The 17,086-nt window shown below is 45.1% G+C and overlaps 1 protein-coding gene across 3 annotated transcripts in view; it reads left to right on the top strand.

Moving 5' to 3' along the window:
- zfyve9a (zinc finger, FYVE domain containing 9a) overlaps nucleotides 1-16,502 on the top strand; it is a 34,210-nt gene extending 17,708 nt beyond the window's left edge. The window contains exons 4-19 of one of the 3 annotated variants that reach the window (XM_030074518.1): nucleotides 590-2,052; nucleotides 3,534-3,633; nucleotides 4,179-4,355; nucleotides 4,678-4,841; nucleotides 5,984-6,092; nucleotides 6,579-6,701; nucleotides 7,606-7,761; nucleotides 8,891-9,115; nucleotides 10,540-10,622; nucleotides 10,851-10,955; nucleotides 11,849-11,999; nucleotides 12,209-12,289; nucleotides 12,488-12,650; nucleotides 13,198-13,303; nucleotides 13,891-14,067; nucleotides 14,918-16,502. In XM_030074518.1, coding sequence (XP_029930378.1) covers nucleotides 590-2,052; nucleotides 3,534-3,633; nucleotides 4,179-4,355; nucleotides 4,678-4,841; nucleotides 5,984-6,092; nucleotides 6,579-6,701; nucleotides 7,606-7,761; nucleotides 8,891-9,115; nucleotides 10,540-10,622; nucleotides 10,851-10,955; nucleotides 11,849-11,999; nucleotides 12,209-12,289; nucleotides 12,488-12,650; nucleotides 13,198-13,303; nucleotides 13,891-14,067; nucleotides 14,918-15,079 — 3,545 coding nt within the window. In that variant the 3' untranslated portion in view covers nucleotides 15,080-16,502. Of the gene's footprint in view, nucleotides 1-589; nucleotides 2,053-3,533; nucleotides 3,634-4,178; nucleotides 4,356-4,677; nucleotides 4,842-5,983; nucleotides 6,114-6,578; nucleotides 6,702-7,605; nucleotides 7,762-8,890; nucleotides 9,116-10,539; nucleotides 10,623-10,850; nucleotides 10,956-11,848; nucleotides 12,000-12,208; nucleotides 12,290-12,487; nucleotides 12,651-13,197; nucleotides 13,304-13,890; nucleotides 14,068-14,917 lie in introns of all 3 variants that reach the window. The other 2 variants (XM_030074517.1, XM_030074519.1) reach the window with 2 other exon arrangements.
- The last annotated feature ends 584 nt before the right edge of the window (nucleotides 16,503-17,086 follow it).

The raw sequence follows: 17,086 nt of genomic DNA, 5'->3' as shown, positions 1-17,086 counted from the left end.
TTTAGAGCAGCCAGCTGAATGTTTTCCATTGAGTGGGTGGGACAGAACGATTCAAACACCTATCCATATTATGAAGCACCATCCTGCCCAAAGGCACAAGATGGGAAGATGCAAGTTTTCTGAGAATTGGCTTACCTGTCTAAAATCTAAAAAAAAAAAAAAAAAAAAAAGGTTGGCAAAGGACTCTAAAACAGAGAAAAGAGCATAGTGCAGACTGTGTATGAAATCATGTCTAGCATAGGCGAGGCAGCTATAGCAAGAAAAAAGCATGGTGATCTTGTGAAAGCAGCGCTAGCACCCGGAGGCTTATCATTTTTGCTAAAGCCACTAATGCAAGGCTGACAAGTGATGAAGCCGCTAGCACATGTAGCAGTTGGAATATGTATATGCATGACAAACATGTAGCTAAAAATCAATTGTGATGTCTTTGAATTTTGAATTGGATAATGCATAGAAACCCTGGATACTATACTTTTGAGCACTGGCAACATTTAACAATTCTGGGATCATATAAGATATTTCCACCTCAAAGCACTGAGCTTAGACATCAATTATGGCATCCAGCTAATCCTCTGTTTTCCTCTCCCAGATGAGACGGACACTCCCACACTCTCAGATGCGAAGTGGACCCAGATCCTAGCCCCGCCGGCCCACCTGCTCTCGCTGAACCCCGCCCTGGCCCACGCAGACCTCAGTCCCCAGGAGAGTCCGCTGCCCTTCAAGACCCTGCCAGACTCGTCCTCCAGTGGCTCCCCGGGGGCCGACCCTAAACGGCTAACCGGTCCTGAGCCTCCATCCTGGGGGGAAGAGAGGCCGGCAGACGTCCACAGTCCGCCTCTCCCCCAGCCTAACATCGGCAAACTGGTGGGCACCGACGACCTCTCACCACCCCCCGTGTCGGCTTGTAGCACCCTGGAGAACGGCTGCCCGGCAAGCCCTGCCAGCCCAGACCCCAAAGGGCTCAGCAAGGAGTGCAACTCTCCTCCTATCCCTGCTTCAGACAGCCAGTCTGCTGTTTCAAACCAGCAGTCCCATGAGGAGCCGAAATCCGCGTCAATGGGGGCAGGAGGCCCCCACGTCAGTCATACTCACTTTACTTTTGAAGAGGAATTTGGAGGGAAAGAGGCTGCAGCTGAGGACAGTCATCCATGTTTGGAAGCAGCATCGCAAAGCAGGGAAAGTGCCAAAAAGGAGGCTGCTATGGCTGTCTCACAGGACTCTGGTCAAGAGAGACAAGGAACAAACTCTGAGGAACACCACGGGGAATGTCTCCAGAATGGGGGAGGGGTCGCTCTGGATGGCTGTGAGGATGGGGAAAACAGTGTGCCAGCTGATCGGCTCCAAGTGGAGGAGAAGGAGACGACAGGTGGCCAAGAGGGACGAATAGATCAGCTCTCCGGGACAACAAGCCTCCCCAACGGTCTGGAGCAGGAGAAAGGGATCCATGCCAGGCATAAGGTGGCAGCGGAGATGGAGAGGGAGGAGAGCTTTTCTCCCTGTTCACTCCCCTCCAAAGAGGACTCTGTAACCGAGGAGAAAGAAATGGAAGAAAGCAAACAGGAGAGTAGCGATGGAGGAGCAATGGGGTCCGGTACTGTTCAGACAAAACTCAACAACAATCGGTTGCAGCCAGTCAGCGTGCCGTACGGAGGGGCACGACCCAAGCAACCGGTCAGCCTCAAGCTCCAGATCCCACGGCCGCTCTCGGGCCAGGTCCAAAATCAGCTTGGCCCTTCTCCGGCTGGCAAGAACAAGAACCTGGAGAACCAGTGTCGGGCAGGGGGACCCTCAGAAACACCAGTCGGTGTGGCTGATCAGGGTGCAGTTGGGATGAATGGAGAGGGTGTTGACTCTCCTTCCCTCATGCCCACAGAAAGCCCTGACAATGACCTCCAGGCAGGCCAGCTGGGGGCTCTGTCCAGGAAACCTGTCAGCTCCCTAGGAGAGGTGGCCCCTGTGTGGGTGCCTGACTCCCAGGCTCCTGTCTGTATGAAGTGTGACGTGAAGTTCACCTTCACTAAGAGGAGGCACCACTGCAGGGCCTGTGGCAAGGTCAGTTGGGCTCTGTGTCTAATTTAAAGGAAAAATCCATCCTAAAACTCTTTAACACTTTAAAAAACAGTCATTATGCTGATGTACATTTGACTTTAGGTGTATTTTTCTCATTCCTGCAGTTAACTAGCAAAATGTAGACAACATGACATCATTCAGCTTGAAGAGTAGAAATTTCAGCCATTTTAAACATGATTTTTTAAATTCCCCGTTTAACATTGATATTAAATAATCATACAAGCAGAAATCCGGCGTGTCATAAGAAGAGATATAAATATGTCCACTAACAGTTGCCTCAATAGACCAGAATTCAGCGCAGCGACAAGACACATTACATTTTTTGCGAGAGTGCAGCTCACTACTCTTTACGGATAAACATGCTCTCTTGCACAGATTGATGATATAAACATAAGGGTGGAATTTTCTTTCAAACTTCTACCATGAGCCATACATCAGTACTTAAATTTTGGGGACTTAACTGGCGTTGCTTTCCAGAGCGACTTAAAATAGTATGTGGCACTTCAGTGATTAAACCTGTGATGTTTGGTTTACAGTCCAAGTTATGAATGCCATTCCGCAATAAAGACTTTGCTCTTCCAGGACTTACTCAAGTAAAAACGTATCATAAAACCACTTTTAACAAAACAAAATCACCATGAGGTGCTTAACAAAATATGAAACATGAGTGCAAGGATGGAAATGAGAGAAGAAGAAGCACATGGCAGATTTTAAAATATAGCTCAGAGTAATACTCCATCAGTGACTTAAAGAAGCTGTGTTGGACTTAATGGACCAGGGAAATAATTAAATGCAGTAGTCTGATGAATGAGTTCCTTTTTAGGCCTTTCTGAGCAGATTAACTCAGCGGGTGTGCAGATAGCTTTCTGGCTGGCCACACTGTGGTGCCGCGCATCCATGCAGTGCTTGAAAGTGGAGATGCGGTCGCTGACACTGCACTGGAAAATGGCCGAACTGCTGCTTAGTTTCCCAGGGTGGTAAACAAACACACACTGCCACTTGAGCAGGGAGGAGCTGGCACTGCAATAACACTGACACCAGCACTAAGCAAACAGTAGACACAGTGGGATGCTCAATACAGGACCACCACTTGACCAGTGGTTCAACAAACAAGCTGATCATGTTGTGGCAAGCTGATTATGTGTAGGCTAGGCACTATCTATTAATTTACCAAATGAGTTAGAGGATAATCATGTATAATGAGGTGTTAATCCAATGAAAGTAAAGTGCCCTGTACACAGCTGCAGCCCTTTGAGATGTTAACAAAGTAAAGGAGATCAATGTCTGTAAAAACTTTAGGTTTGCCACACACTTAACCATGGCTTTTTTTTTATTATTATTATTATTTTTTTTTTTATAATTGTTCATAATAAAATCATTTGGAACAAAAGGCACTTTGTACATCACTAAGTCTAGTGTGTGTGAGTGTGCAATTGAAAATGCATGTATATGCTTTTTTTCAGGTATTTTGCGCAGCGTGCTGCAGTCTAAAGTGCAGGCTGATGTACATGGACAGGAAGGAGGCCCGCGTCTGTGTCACCTGCCATTCTGCTCTGATGAGTGGTGAGGGCCATTACATCATAATTTCCATTTTCATTGGGAAAATTTCACTGCATCTTTGTAGCACCACAATACCTCATCTATAATGTTAATTTGTCACATGTTACCTTATCAAAAAAATTGCAACTCCTGCAATTTGGATAATGTTGTGATGAATGTTCAGCCATAGTTAATTCCTATAGTTCCATTCCATAGTTCCATAGTTCCATTCCATAGTTAATTATTCTTATAATGCATACATGTAAAAGCATTTTAAAATGTTTTATGTTGAAAGATCATAATCAGTAAATGTAAGAGTGTGTTCATTTGTTCCTTAAAAATTCTTCATACAAATGTTGGTTTCAATCAACCAGTCTAATTGGATGAAAATGCATTAACATCCATGCTAATAATTTCCATAAGGCACAGTTGCTTGTTCATCAAAACTGATCCAGTGTTTATATTGTAGGCATTGCAGCCTCTGTTATTGTCCAGAGCAAATTAGTTAGACCATGTTGTGTTACCCCCTTTTTCAACCCCTAGTCATAATCTGCTCTTGTCACCCTCAGCTCCATCATGGGACAACCAGGCAGCTGGAAGCAACCAGAGTCCAAACCCCAACAACCCAGCGGAGTACTGCTCCACCATCCCCCCCCTGCAGCAGGCCCAGGCCTCTGGGGTGCTCAGCTCCCCCCCGCCAACCGTCATGGTGCCCGTGGGAGTCCTTAAGCAGCCGGGCTCTGAGGGTACAACCTTTACCAGAGATAAATCCTCTTACCACTTTATTTTTCGCCTTTTACATTTATAGTCTCAATCTGTCCCCACCACATTAAAGTATGAAGCATCGCTTGATTTCTCCTGTTAGTTCCGCCTTTGCGTTCTGCTTTTTTTGCCACTCCTGATAACAGGACACCCTCTGTTGCCTGAATCATTTTTTTGTTCCAGTAACCTTGCTGTGTTTCACAGTGTGTATGTGTGTGTGTGTGTTCATTTGCATATTCATGGAGATAAAAATATAAACAAAAAAGACATTGCCTCTCTAATTCTTTGCATGACTCTTACCTGCAGGGTCACTAACACGGGAGCAGAGGAGGGTGTGGTTTGCTGATGGGATCTTACCTAATGGGGAGACAGCAGAGCCCCCCAAACCTCCAACCACCAGCCAAGCCCCCTCCCGGTCGCTGGCAGTCTCCCCATATTCAAACAAATCCTCCGGTTCTGAAGCCTCAGAGGTAGGCTTGGCTCCAAAGGTCACTAAGTCACCTACAAAACAATGCATTCACCCACGGCTAATGCTATTTGTTGAGCTTGTTTGTGGCGACTTAACCACTTAGTAGTGAGCTAAACGTTGCCATAAAGAACTCTTGTTTGGGGTTGTTGGTGATTTCCTGGCTGGGTCACGAACTGCAGTGAACACGTAGTAAACGGAGATAGAAAAAGACATTCCTTGTTGGCTTAATCAGAGTTGGCAATGATGTTAAGCTTAAATGCTCAAAACTGCAATGTACAGGGTTTCATATAGGCAGTTGGCTAACAAGTTTAAGTTTGCCCCGCAACATATGACAGAACAATAAATTGAATTCAGTTGTTTTTACGGTTGGAGTCGTGTGGAGTTCGAATGCCAACTGTCAGGGTGATTCATGGCCCGATGAACAGAGTGATTGTTGCAGTTTTTAAATGGCTTAAATTCAGATGGCATTCTTGGCAAACAGCTTGTGGCCCCAAACTTGAGTATGAAGTCAGTCTTTCCCATGACAGCCACCATGAAAGTCATACTGGCTTGAACTTAGTTATGCATGGTTTGATCGCCAATGGTTTTTGCTCAGCGGGGAGTTGACCAGCTCACAAGAGATGTGTGCGTAAGCAACAGTATTCTAAATGCTAAATGGTCAACCTCCATTTTCACTCCTTGCTGCCATGTTTTAGAACTGCTCTCCCCTGTTAACACTATGAGATTAACTTGAAAAGAAAAGAGAGTCAAAAATAGAATGCATACATTTGTTTTTATGGAGAAAGTAGGAAAGGCAGGTGTACTCACTCATTCCCAGGCCAATAAAGGTATTAAGTGCTTCACCACTTCTGGGCTCAATCAATTGTTTTAGTGTAATTTATATAGTGGGTAGTTACAGACAAGTAATCTGAATAGTGAAAAACACATTCCAGCCTTGCTGATAATCCCCATAAGGGACCTCTAGCCTTGCATTATTTGCTGCTAAGCTAACTTTTGTGTAAAACTGAGAGCTACTTAGCTATCTGTCTTGGCTCTGCTTAATATATTTCTGCCTATAAGAGCAATTTAAAAAATATACCAGTTTATGTTATTACCTCTCCCTCTGTGTTATAACCTCCATGTACCCCTCCTCTCCACCACCAGGCAGCCCACACCCCCGCAGCCCCGGTGGGCAGTCCTGTGGGCAGCTCCCTCAGTCTGATCCCGGAGGACGGGCTCCCTCCCATCCTCATCTCCACTGGAGTCAAAGGAGGTACGGGAGGCCACATCACAGGTGCTTGCCTTCATCCTCACCATTGTGCTGCCTCCTCATTGCTCTGTTTGGTTCTTGTGCTCGCGCTTGTATTAGTTGAGTCTGTTCTATGTGCTCTGTATCCTGGCTCATGTCACCATTACTCATTAACTGTTGGGGGAGGGGACAGAGAGGATTTATACATAAAGGGGTTTGCTGAGATTGATAAAGGCGGGAAAAGGAGACTAGCTGTTAACTTTGGAGTTTGTTCTGATTGTGTATTTCCTCCTGAGCTACCCTCTCTTACCTCATCTGTGACCCCCACCACCACCACCACCACCACCACCATCTTCACCCTGTTGTTCCCCCTTCCTCTTCCTTGATGATCATTTTGACATGTCCATCATTTTGCCATCATCCATTATTTGTGTTCCTGTATCTAACTTAACCTTGACTCCTACCTCAATCCCTCTCTTCTTCATGCCCTCCACCCCACCCCTCCTCCAGACTATGCAGTGGAGGAGAGGCCATCAGAGATCATCCTTATGCAGCAGTTGGAGGAGGGAGGAGCAGACCCATTGGTCTTCGTGCTCAACGCTAATCTGCTGGCCATGGTCAAGCTTGTCAATTGTGAGTTCCCCTGCAAACTATTAAAGCAATACTGCATCGCCCCTTTTCCACCAAAAAGTTACAGGGCCATAGTTCCCAAGTCTTGCCTTTGGAGCAGCGTTCCAGGGGTAAAGGGAGCACCCTAAGCTCTTGTGTGTTTGCATTTCCACTGCACACAGCAACAGCCGAACAGCAAGCTTATTGCAAATAAAGAGGAGGTGTCTAGTCATTCTGTGTGCGACTGACAACAGCAAAACCGTAAACAGGAGAGACATTCCGAGGTTGAAAAGGAGATTGCTAGAAAAGCAAGAGCTGAAAAGACAAAACTGCATTTACGCAGAGTAACGGACTTCAGCTGCGATATAGTGTAGTCGACTCTGTTGTCGTGTGTTCCTGTTTTTAGAGGACAGTGGAGATAATACTGCTTTGTACAGTAAACTAATCAGAGATTTTCACCACTAACCAAAAAAAAAAAAAAAACCCTCGGTTGCAGGGATAGTTTTGGGACCCAAGACCCCCCTGGGGCAAAATGAACAACCCTAACCCTCCAGTGGAAACAGCAGTTACAGTTCTTGTTAGATTGAGCGTTCTATCTCCACTGACCCCTCTCTCTCTGACCCTCCTTGTACAAGGGCTCAAAATATGTGTTAGGTAAAAGTGTTTTATCTGTATTTTGACGCTATGAATTATTGAGTATTTTCATTAATAATGGGCTATGATGGTGCCAGGAAACTTGAGTCCAGAAAAAGGTCCAGAAAAGGTCTTTCTTCCAAAAACATGCATGAATATACCCCAAAATCAGATGGTCAAAAATAAAGTGGAGTTCTTCTTATTCTTCTTATGAATTGATTGTGGCTCTGTTGCAGCTGGATAACTATGATTGACTGTTTTCTGACCTAGTTTCTGATGCTCCTTCAACCCACAGACGTAAACAGGAAATGTTGGTACGTGACGACCAAGGGCATGCACGCCGTCGGTCAGGCAGAGGTGGTCGTTCTGCTCCAGTGTCTGCCTGACGAGAAGACGATCCCCAAGGACATCTTCACCCACTTCGTGCAGCTCTACCAAGAGGCGCTCACTGGTAAGAACAAGACCAGCAGCTCCACCAGGAGGCCCACTAGGAAATTAGATGGTCTCCACCATGAGCCCCCCTTGGGGAAAATAATAGCTCATTAGTAGTTGAGTCCAGAGGTCCACAGGTGAGTCCGTCTGTCCCAGTCAGGTGCTGCCCAGTTAAAAATGAGGTAGCCCTAAAGTAATGTGATGCAAGGGGAAAATGTTCTAGCTCTACTTTTAGGTCCGCAGAGATGACAGGTGCACCTTGTCGTTCTCTATTTGGAAACCAGGTTACCGTCCACTGCTACTGAACTGTGTCTTGACCTCCTCTGGAGAAATGGTGCAAACATTAGTGTCCTGCTGGCAGGTCGCTTCCCTCCAGGCTTGGCACCCCACCACCGCTTGTCCTGCGTTTTGCCGCCGTATGCTGCGGTGCGAAAACCTGCTAATATCGGGTGACTTTGACAGCTTGCTTGCCTCAGGCTGTTTCTTTTTACATATTCACTGCACACTGTGGCAAATTCAGGCCATATTGTCTCTGTCATTCCTGGTTAGTTTGCTGTCAGTCAGGCCTCAGGAAGAAGTGCTGGCTTTAGCATAAGTCCCAACCACTAAGCTTTGCCTCACCATTTGGGTTATTGTGTTGTGTGCCATGTAAAGCTAGTGATCTCACCCAGAGATAATTAGTAACATGAGCCCTTTGTGTGTAATATGAGTCGTAGGCCGACCATGCATGGCTGTCAGAGAGGGTTAGGCAGCGAGCAGCTGCAGAGAGATGTTTTCACTCAGTCTTGTAGAACTTTATACGGACTAAGCAAGGCTCTTTGATGAGAATAATTTGAGAATAATCCAGGGATCGTATTGAGAGCTTCAACATTGTATGTCACCTTTTATAGGATGAGAGTTCCAGTTTCTCTCCTCCTTTCTACCTTTACTTCTCATTTGAGTTCAGTTTCTTTTTCTCACTTCCTCTCCTCCTTTCCATTTTGTCCTCTACATTCTTATTCTTTTCTCCTTCACTTCATAAACCTCCCTGTTATTATACCTATCTTCTCCAGAACTCCTACGCCATTAAGCCATTGTGTCTCTCCTCCCCTTCATGCTCCTATCTCCTAAATCACCAACTTCTCTCTCTTCTTCCTCCTCTGCAAAAGGCAACGTGCTGAGCCACCTGAGCCACTCGTTCTTCACGCAGAGCTTCCTGGGCAGCAAGGAGCACGGCGGCTTCCTGTACATCAGCCCCTCCTTCCAGTCGCTGCAGGACCTGCTGCTGCCCAACCCACCCTACCTCTTCGGTATCCTGATCCAGAAGTGGGAGACGCCCTGGGCGAAGGTCTTCCCCATCCGACTCATGCTGCGGCTAGGGGCAGAGTACCGATGTGAGTTTGGAGGATTACTGGGCTTGGCAATATTCTAAGAAAAAAACAATAAGTCTAATTTATGTAGCACCTTTCAAAATCAGAGTTTAGCAACACTTGACAGAGCATAAAAGGACAAACAAGAGACAACATAAATGTGACTTATTCTAATTTTAAGCAAACACACAGTCATGTTGAAGAGAGCTAACATGCGGTTAAAAAGGTCAAATTGTGTCATCTTGTTATTGGTAAGTGCTATATGATATTATTAAAATGTTTTGTTGATGCCGGACCTTAGAAAATCTTTCCATTGAGCATGCAGCCGAGCTGAAACGTTGGTCAATAAATTTATGTGGCGCTGAGCGAGAGCAGAGAGGATTTTCTTCAATAGGTTTTATTAATATGGTGAAGTATGAAGATCCGACTTAATTTACAAAGCTTAGTAAGTGAGTTGTCAAACGAAGCCCGCAGACCTCGTACCAATCTGCTCATTCATATACACCTCTCATACATTTCTCACAGCTCCTCACATTAACCATGGAGTGTTGGGAGGGATTTTGTCGGAGAGGCTCTCTTACACCAAATCCCCTCCTCACAGAGCCGGAGCTGCCAGCACCGAGCACCGCCTGGCTCCGTTAAGCCTCATACATACTTCCAGTGTGCGTGGATAGAATACATTAACAAAGCCACTTAAGTTTTTGAGGCTCTTAGACACAAAATCTTTACATCACTGTGAAATTAATCTGCCACACAAACGGTGCAGGTGCCTGCTCTCTCACCTCCTCACCCCCAGCAGTGACCGACAGTAGTTTGGGTGTCTCGTTGCAGAGATACCAGGTGAACTCTGGTGATATTGTCTTTGTTGCTGATGAAAGCTTGTGGTGAGATCTTGTTTCCAGCTGTTTGCTGAGATAAGACTAAAAATAGTCATCTAAGGCGCTTTGGTTTCTGGTGAAAAGCGGCCTTATTTTTCACTTGTGGATTAGTAGCCATCCTCTCAACTGTAGGCGCAGTTCACTGTTTGAAGCTTGTGTGGGGTCTTCTGCTTGGTTTATTTGCATATTAATGATAAAATATTGAAAGAAGGGGGAGGGGGTGCAGATCATGCAGTTGAGATGAAGAAACATGGAAACCTCTCACTTCCAAAACAAAAAAGGCAGCATACTAACATTTTCTGCTGATTGGACTGCGGAAACTGAATTTCAACAAAACTCATCATGTAGGTATACAGTATAACAGCAACAATTACCATAAATGTTTCATATTCATAAGACAACGATCAACCTAAAATCAACAACTGACATTATTCTGCTGAGGTAATTCAGACAATCAAAAAGTAATTGAATATTAACAATAACCGAATTTAAAATAATAAAATAAAATTGAGAAGTGAAAGCATGGTGGTGAGAATGTATCTGGTAATAATTGAACGTTGTGTTTTGCAGTCTATCCGTGCCCACTGTTCAGTGTGCGATTCAGAAAGCCCCTCTTTGGAGAGACCGGCCACACCATCATGAATCTGCTTGCAGTAAGTTAATAATTCAGTATTTCCACATTTATCTGTTAAAGTGTTTTCCTTTATCATTTTGTCAAACAGGGTTATTACATGACACTTATGTTACGTGTTGTTCATTAATAACTACCCTGATTTGTTTCCATTTCATGATGTCATTTTTTATAAGAATTTGTGGTGGACATTTTTTTTTTTTAATGAATTTTCTTTCTCTTCTCTTCTGACTGTCTCTCTGCGTCTCAGGACTTCCGTAACTACCAGTACACGTTGCCAGTGGTGAAAGGTTTGGTGGTGGACATGGAGGTGAGGAAGACCTGCATCAAGATCCCCAGCAATCGCTATAACGAGGTGAGAACTAATGCATGAAAATGGCTCACAAACCATTTGACAGAATGTAAAACAAACCTTCCAAGTCAACTGGTTGGTTTACAAGGCCACTTCAATGTCAGAGGTTACTCTCAGCTGATGGAGAGAGAGCTGTGTGTCATGTGTTGCTCAACTGACCATTCTGATCGGGACTGGTGGCAGTGATTGTGCATCAGTTTTGAGGCGGAAACATAATTTAAACACTCAACTGGTGCTGTGACGTCAGTGGAGGAGCCCTTCAAGCTCGCTGACCGTCACAACACACACACAGAATGCGTAGGTGATACGTGACAAAAATTCCAGGTCTGTGTGGTGCGAACGCGAGGCGTGGGTTGCTGACTTGTTATAATGGTGTTACCTCGGGTGTGATTGAATGTTATTTCCTCGTCCAACTGCAAGAAGGGATGCACATGAAGCGCCATTTGGCGGAGAAGTAAACCATGGTGGGTAGAGTAGTGCTGCTTGGTTGATTGGTTTGTAGCGTTTGGCTGTTGATGCAGTGACAGATGGGAACCCAGTAAAATGAAGTGGGGACCATTTCACAACAGCTTGCAGGCGGGCCCTTAGCACAGCGAGTGGTTAAAGCCCTCCAGATTTTCAGTTTTATTTGTGATTTGTGAAGGACAGCTTCAAAGAAACGCGGAAGAGGGGATTTAGCGGAATTAATATGTGGTATCTTTCAACTATTGATATTCATGAGCGTCAGTGTCTTTCTCCACAATCTGTCATCTCAGCGCCATCCCACTTAACTTGAGGACTTTACCCACATGCCCACTGCAATTAGGCTTAACCAAGCAGCCACTCTTAAGCCCATTTTCCTCACCACACACCCACAGGGCGGCTTAATTATACATGGATATTATTTGTCCTTGCAGTTAATGAAGGCCATGAACAAGTCCAATGAACATGTGCTGGCCATGGGGGCGTGTTTCAACGACAGGGCCGACTCCCACTTGGTGTGTGTCCAGAACGACGATGGAAACTACCAGACGCAGGCCATCAGCATTCATCATCAGCCGCGCAAAGGTACACACAAACACCCTCACCTTGCCAGTAATGCTGAGAAGTCGTCACTGGACACACTAAAACATCACAGACACTAGGAGTCTTTAGTGTTTTTATTTCTCTTACCTGGTTGTTCGCCAGGTTGCCTCATACTCGTTTGACCCCGGTGGTTGATGAAAAGTGTTTAGACAAGCTGAAGTTATGTTTTCTTTTGCTCTTTGGTTTTTCAGTCACAGGCGCCTGCTTCTTTGTGTTCAGTGGTGCTTTGAAAGCCTCGTCGGGCTATTTAGCCAAGACCAGCATTGTGGAAGGTGAGAATTTTCGGTTTAATATGCTCAGCTGTTAAAGAATCACTGCAGTTTATTGGACAGTCAAGTTTGTTTACAAAGCTCTTAATCACAGTTACAGTCTCAGCAAGCTTCACAACGCCCACATTTTGAAAACAAAACTGGAGTCACATGGTTTAAGAAAAGATAGTGATGATGGATCTTTTTTTTTGCCCTCATCAGACGGTGTGATGATCCAGATCACGGCTGAGACCATGGACTCTCTACGGCAAGCTCTGAGGGACATGAAAGACTTCAGCATCGCCTGTGGCAAGGCCGACCAGGAGGAGAACCAGGAGCACGTCCACATCCAGTGGACAGAGGACGACCACAACTTCAACAAGGGGTGAGAGAGGGAGGGAGTGAAGGCATGAAAGACTCCGGAGGGGAAAGGAGAGCTAGAAAAGGGACAGCTGAAGTAATAGTTTCCCAACCACTACATTTGCACTTGGCTGTGAAAACATATTATGCATGGCTGGTGAAGCCCTCTACAGAATGATGTGCTCTCACATTGCTTCGAGATACTGACTGATGCAGTTGATTTCACAGCAGTCTGATATTATCTGCAAACTAAAATGTAATTTTAAACATTAAATATAATTTATGTATATTTAACCAAGTGCTGTATTACATATAATATTCTCAGCAGTGGTATATTCTCTTCTTTTTAGTCCTTATTTAACAAGGACAGTTAACTAAGCACACACGGTGCAGTAGTTGCTGAAGAAAATGAGTTAATAATTTGCATCATCCACGCAGATTTACTCTGATTCACTAAGCGCTGTTACATTTTCTACAATTCTCTATTTTACATTGCACTTGTATCTGTATATATGCATACTGAATCATTTTTGTTTGATTGAGCACTGCTGTGGTGTGTTTCGGCTTCACAGTGTGATTAGTCCCATCGATGGGAAGTCCATGGAGTCCATCACCAGTGTCAAGATCTTCCACGGCTCGGAGTTCAAAGCCAACGGCAAGGTCATCCGCTGGACAGAGGTACAGCACAGCAGGCACACAATAAGTGGACTTAATTGATTAAAAATAAAAAGAACGTGTCACTGCATAAATCTGATTCAAAGATGCATGTGAGTGTGAAAAACCCACCTGTTGTATCAGACTTAATCTTGATATGGGGGTGCAGAGGAGAAGAGAATCTGATGCCTATCACCTGTGACCAAATCCAGTTCTGGTGTCAGTACAGGCAGGTAATCTGTGTACTGCACATGAAGGGATGAATCAGAATTTATTCAGCAGTCCTCAAAATTCAACGTTACTTCTCGCTGCCAGTTGGAGTCTCTAATGTGCAAAATTACAGTGCAGCTTCATGACCATATTGCTTTTCTTGTTCTTTGTAAGCAACCCAAAATAGGCATTCTTTGGACTTTTATAATTTTGCATATATCCAAAAAAAAAAAAAAAAAAGTTTTAGCACAGAAGCTCTTTTCCAGCACTGCCTTGTTGAAGGGCAAGTCAGCTGAGAGGAGAGCAATACTCTTTTCTTCCCATCTGTTCCTGTGATTCAAACCAGTGACTTTCAGGTCATCTCTCCTCTAACTGAGGCCATATTTCCTCCATTCCTTTAGGTGTTCTTCCTTCAGAGCGAAGACCAGCCCAACGGTCTGAGTGACCCGGCCGACCACAGCCGGCTGACTGAAAACGTGGCGAGGGCTTTCTGCATGGCGCTCTGCCCACACCTCAAGCTGCTGAAGGAGGACGGCATGGCGAAGCTGGGGCTGCGGGTCACACTGGACTCCGACCAGGTAGGACAGCAGTGATTTGAATATTAAATGGGAGCAGGCTGTCTTTTCTCCTCTGCACTATTAGTTTATTGAGATCGAACAAAAGAAACGCACAAAGCAGAGAGAATCGTCTTGTCAGTTCAGTCTTTACCCTGGACACATGGCTTGAAATCTTTACAGTCATCTGGAGTTGCTTTTTTTTAAGCAAGACTAAGACAATCCACCCTCTTTGAAGCATTTTGTTAGGTTTTATGACAATGTCTGGAGAAAGAGAGATGCAGCCACAGGACTTGAATGGGGCTGCACAGTCATTGTACTTCACTCAGGTTCTGTGAATGCAGCAGAGTGGCATGTTGGGCTTCAGATGGAGGCCGAGCACATGGTGCCTGCACTGGTCTGAGCCACCAGACCACTCACATCTACATATTTCATGTTTATGTTTTTATTTATAAGGTGGGTATTTTTAGGGCACGTTGGTGGGCAAAACACTTCCTCAAACAGATTTGTTTCCTTTGTTATTTGAAATAGTGTCAAGACTGGATTTTAGAGGCCATGTCATGGTATAGCTACCATAAATAAATCTAAGGCATCTGGATATTTCGCTACTCATCCAAGAAGCCTACTCACTTCTCATTTGGTATGGAGTTCCTTGGCATTTAAACCTCTGTGGGCAGTTCACACCTTGATCTCATGACAGCTAATGTTTGTTAAGGTCACACACCTGAGGAACCTTCTCAGATGAATAGTGAAACATCTTCAAGATTATGCAGAAAGTCCAGTTTCCTTTGATGTAGTTTTTATGAATCTGAATGCTCTCTGGTGTGATGACAGCAGCCAGCACGCTGCCTGACACTTCACTCCGGTGTTGCAGGTGGGCTACCTGGCAGGTAGTAACGGCCAGCCCCTGTTGCCCCAGTACCTGAGTGACCTGGACAGCGCCCTGATCCCTGTCATCCATGGAGGGGCGTGCCAGCTGAGCGAGGGCCCTGTGGTCATGGAGCTGGTCTTCTACATCCTGGAGATCATCTCGTAGGGGTCGGAGAAGGCATCAGGAGCTTGGCCGCTACCTTCTCTTGTTATTATTATTTTGTTTTTGTTTTTTACCTCCTGTCGTTATCCCACACCCTGGTTCTCCATCTCTTCACCTCTCCGCCAGCTCCCTTCAACCATTTGCACTTCAAAGAGCCTGAAAGCTGTGCTGTGCCAGGCGGGGTAGCATTCCTCAACTCCACCTATGCATCCACCGTTCCTTCTGCTCCAGAGGCCTGGGGCCCGAGGAAGCTCTGAGCAGGACCGTCTGTTGGTCTCACTCCGCCCTCCTCACTGAGTTTCGTTCACAGGATGAGGTGCTGTCGTCAGCTGCCCCGACCAGGCCTGGGTCAAACCAAACTGGTGATCAGCTCCTGTTGGTTTTAACCTGTTTCTGGTGTCTGAGGGGTGGGCTTCACTGCAGCACGATGGGTCAAATAGTGTCAGATTAGTTGCAAATCGGACTAAATAAATTTTCATGTTTTCCTGTGCTTAATATTTGTGCCACAAATTTGTAGCATTTCCTGTGAACCCCACCTATCGGTGCTCCAAGCAGGCTAAAAAATGCGCTACGGATTATTTGCGCCTACTCTCTGACCCAGGTCTGACCCCAGCATTGTGTTCTCCACTTCTCCTCTTCAACACTATTACTTCCCATCCCGGTTCACTCCAATGCCACTGTGGTAGCCAGGGGTCCTGAGGGCAGAAGCACTGCACCCTGGGTAATAATCTGCAAAGGCCTCTGTGTAGCACGGATGCTCTAGACTGCCAGGGAGAAGCATTTCCACCACTGAAAACTGTGGACTTGTCATCATAATTTTCCTCTGACTTTGAAAAAAGATTTTTTTAAATCATTGAATGTGGAGAGAAAGTGCCTCTGTGTGGTGATAGTGTTTCTTTGCACCCTGGTGCACAGTGCCTGCAGCAGCGATTCATCAAGGAGGACACAGGAAAAAAAAAAAAGACAACTCCTCTTGGCTTCAGACTCGCCTCTTAAGCTTTATCCATTAATCACCAGATGCTTTACTTCATGACACGGACAAATGCTTTGATTTGTTTTGGTTTGTACATAATAATTTCTGGACAGAACACTTTCTCCATTATAGCCCTGCAACTGTAGCCTCCAGAGATCCCAGACAAAGGGTCTCTGATTCTCGATTGAGCTGCAAAGCAGTCGGACTACAAGGTGCAGTAAAGACAGTATTACTGAAGTGGCTGTCATGGACTCGAAGCAGGCCAACTCTTTTGACTGATGCTCTGTGAAATCAGCTGTGCTGGCTGTGTGATTACATGCTAACTTTTAAATCAAAGCACCCTTTTTGTCCTAGACAGAAAGTTTGCTAACAAAAAAAAAAAAAAAAAAATGGTTCCAATGCTTTATTGAGAAACTCTGAATTCACTAATGAGGGGAACAGATGCTGAAAGGATTCTCAAAACCATAAGCAAGGCCGAGCGTCACCCTGAGTCCGCACATGAAACTGGAAGGCAGAGAAGTGGGAAAGCACGGTTTTTACTCCAGAGTGTCGTCCCGTAATCCTAATCTCTCACCAACAAGCTCCTCCATCTTCAGCAACATCAGAGCTCTGTGTTCGTCCAACAGTGGTTAGAAAAACCACTTTACTGATTCCGATGTCTCTTTACCATACAAAGAAAATAGCTGTTGAAAATGTAAAGATATATACATATATAAATAAATAAATCTATATATAGATATATATAGATATATATAAAGAACTGTATTAAAATGCAGAAGCAGTGCACTGGATTCTAAGCCATTTACAGGAGAGAAAAAAAACGGAGTGGGACTGAGTCTAGAGAGGATCACTTAAACCAACAGCTGAAGCTAAGTTCAGTGCCAGTGTCGATCCAGGGTTCCTACACATTTTTTTACTTCATTTGACTGATAAATCGATCTGAAGATTTTGGTCAGTATTCAGTATGTACTGTCACCTGGGCCAGGGGTTTAAGACTTTGTTGTGGTCCAGTCTTTCCGGGACTTTACTATGAAAAG

Source organism: Myripristis murdjan, chromosome 17 (assembly GCF_902150065.1).
Source record: "Myripristis murdjan chromosome 17, fMyrMur1.1, whole genome shotgun sequence".
In the NCBI taxonomy this organism is placed as follows: Eukaryota; Metazoa; Chordata; class Actinopteri; order Holocentriformes; family Holocentridae; genus Myripristis; species Myripristis murdjan.
The sequence above is the reverse complement of the archived record's forward strand: the minus strand, read 5'-3'. Positions and strand labels throughout refer to the sequence as shown.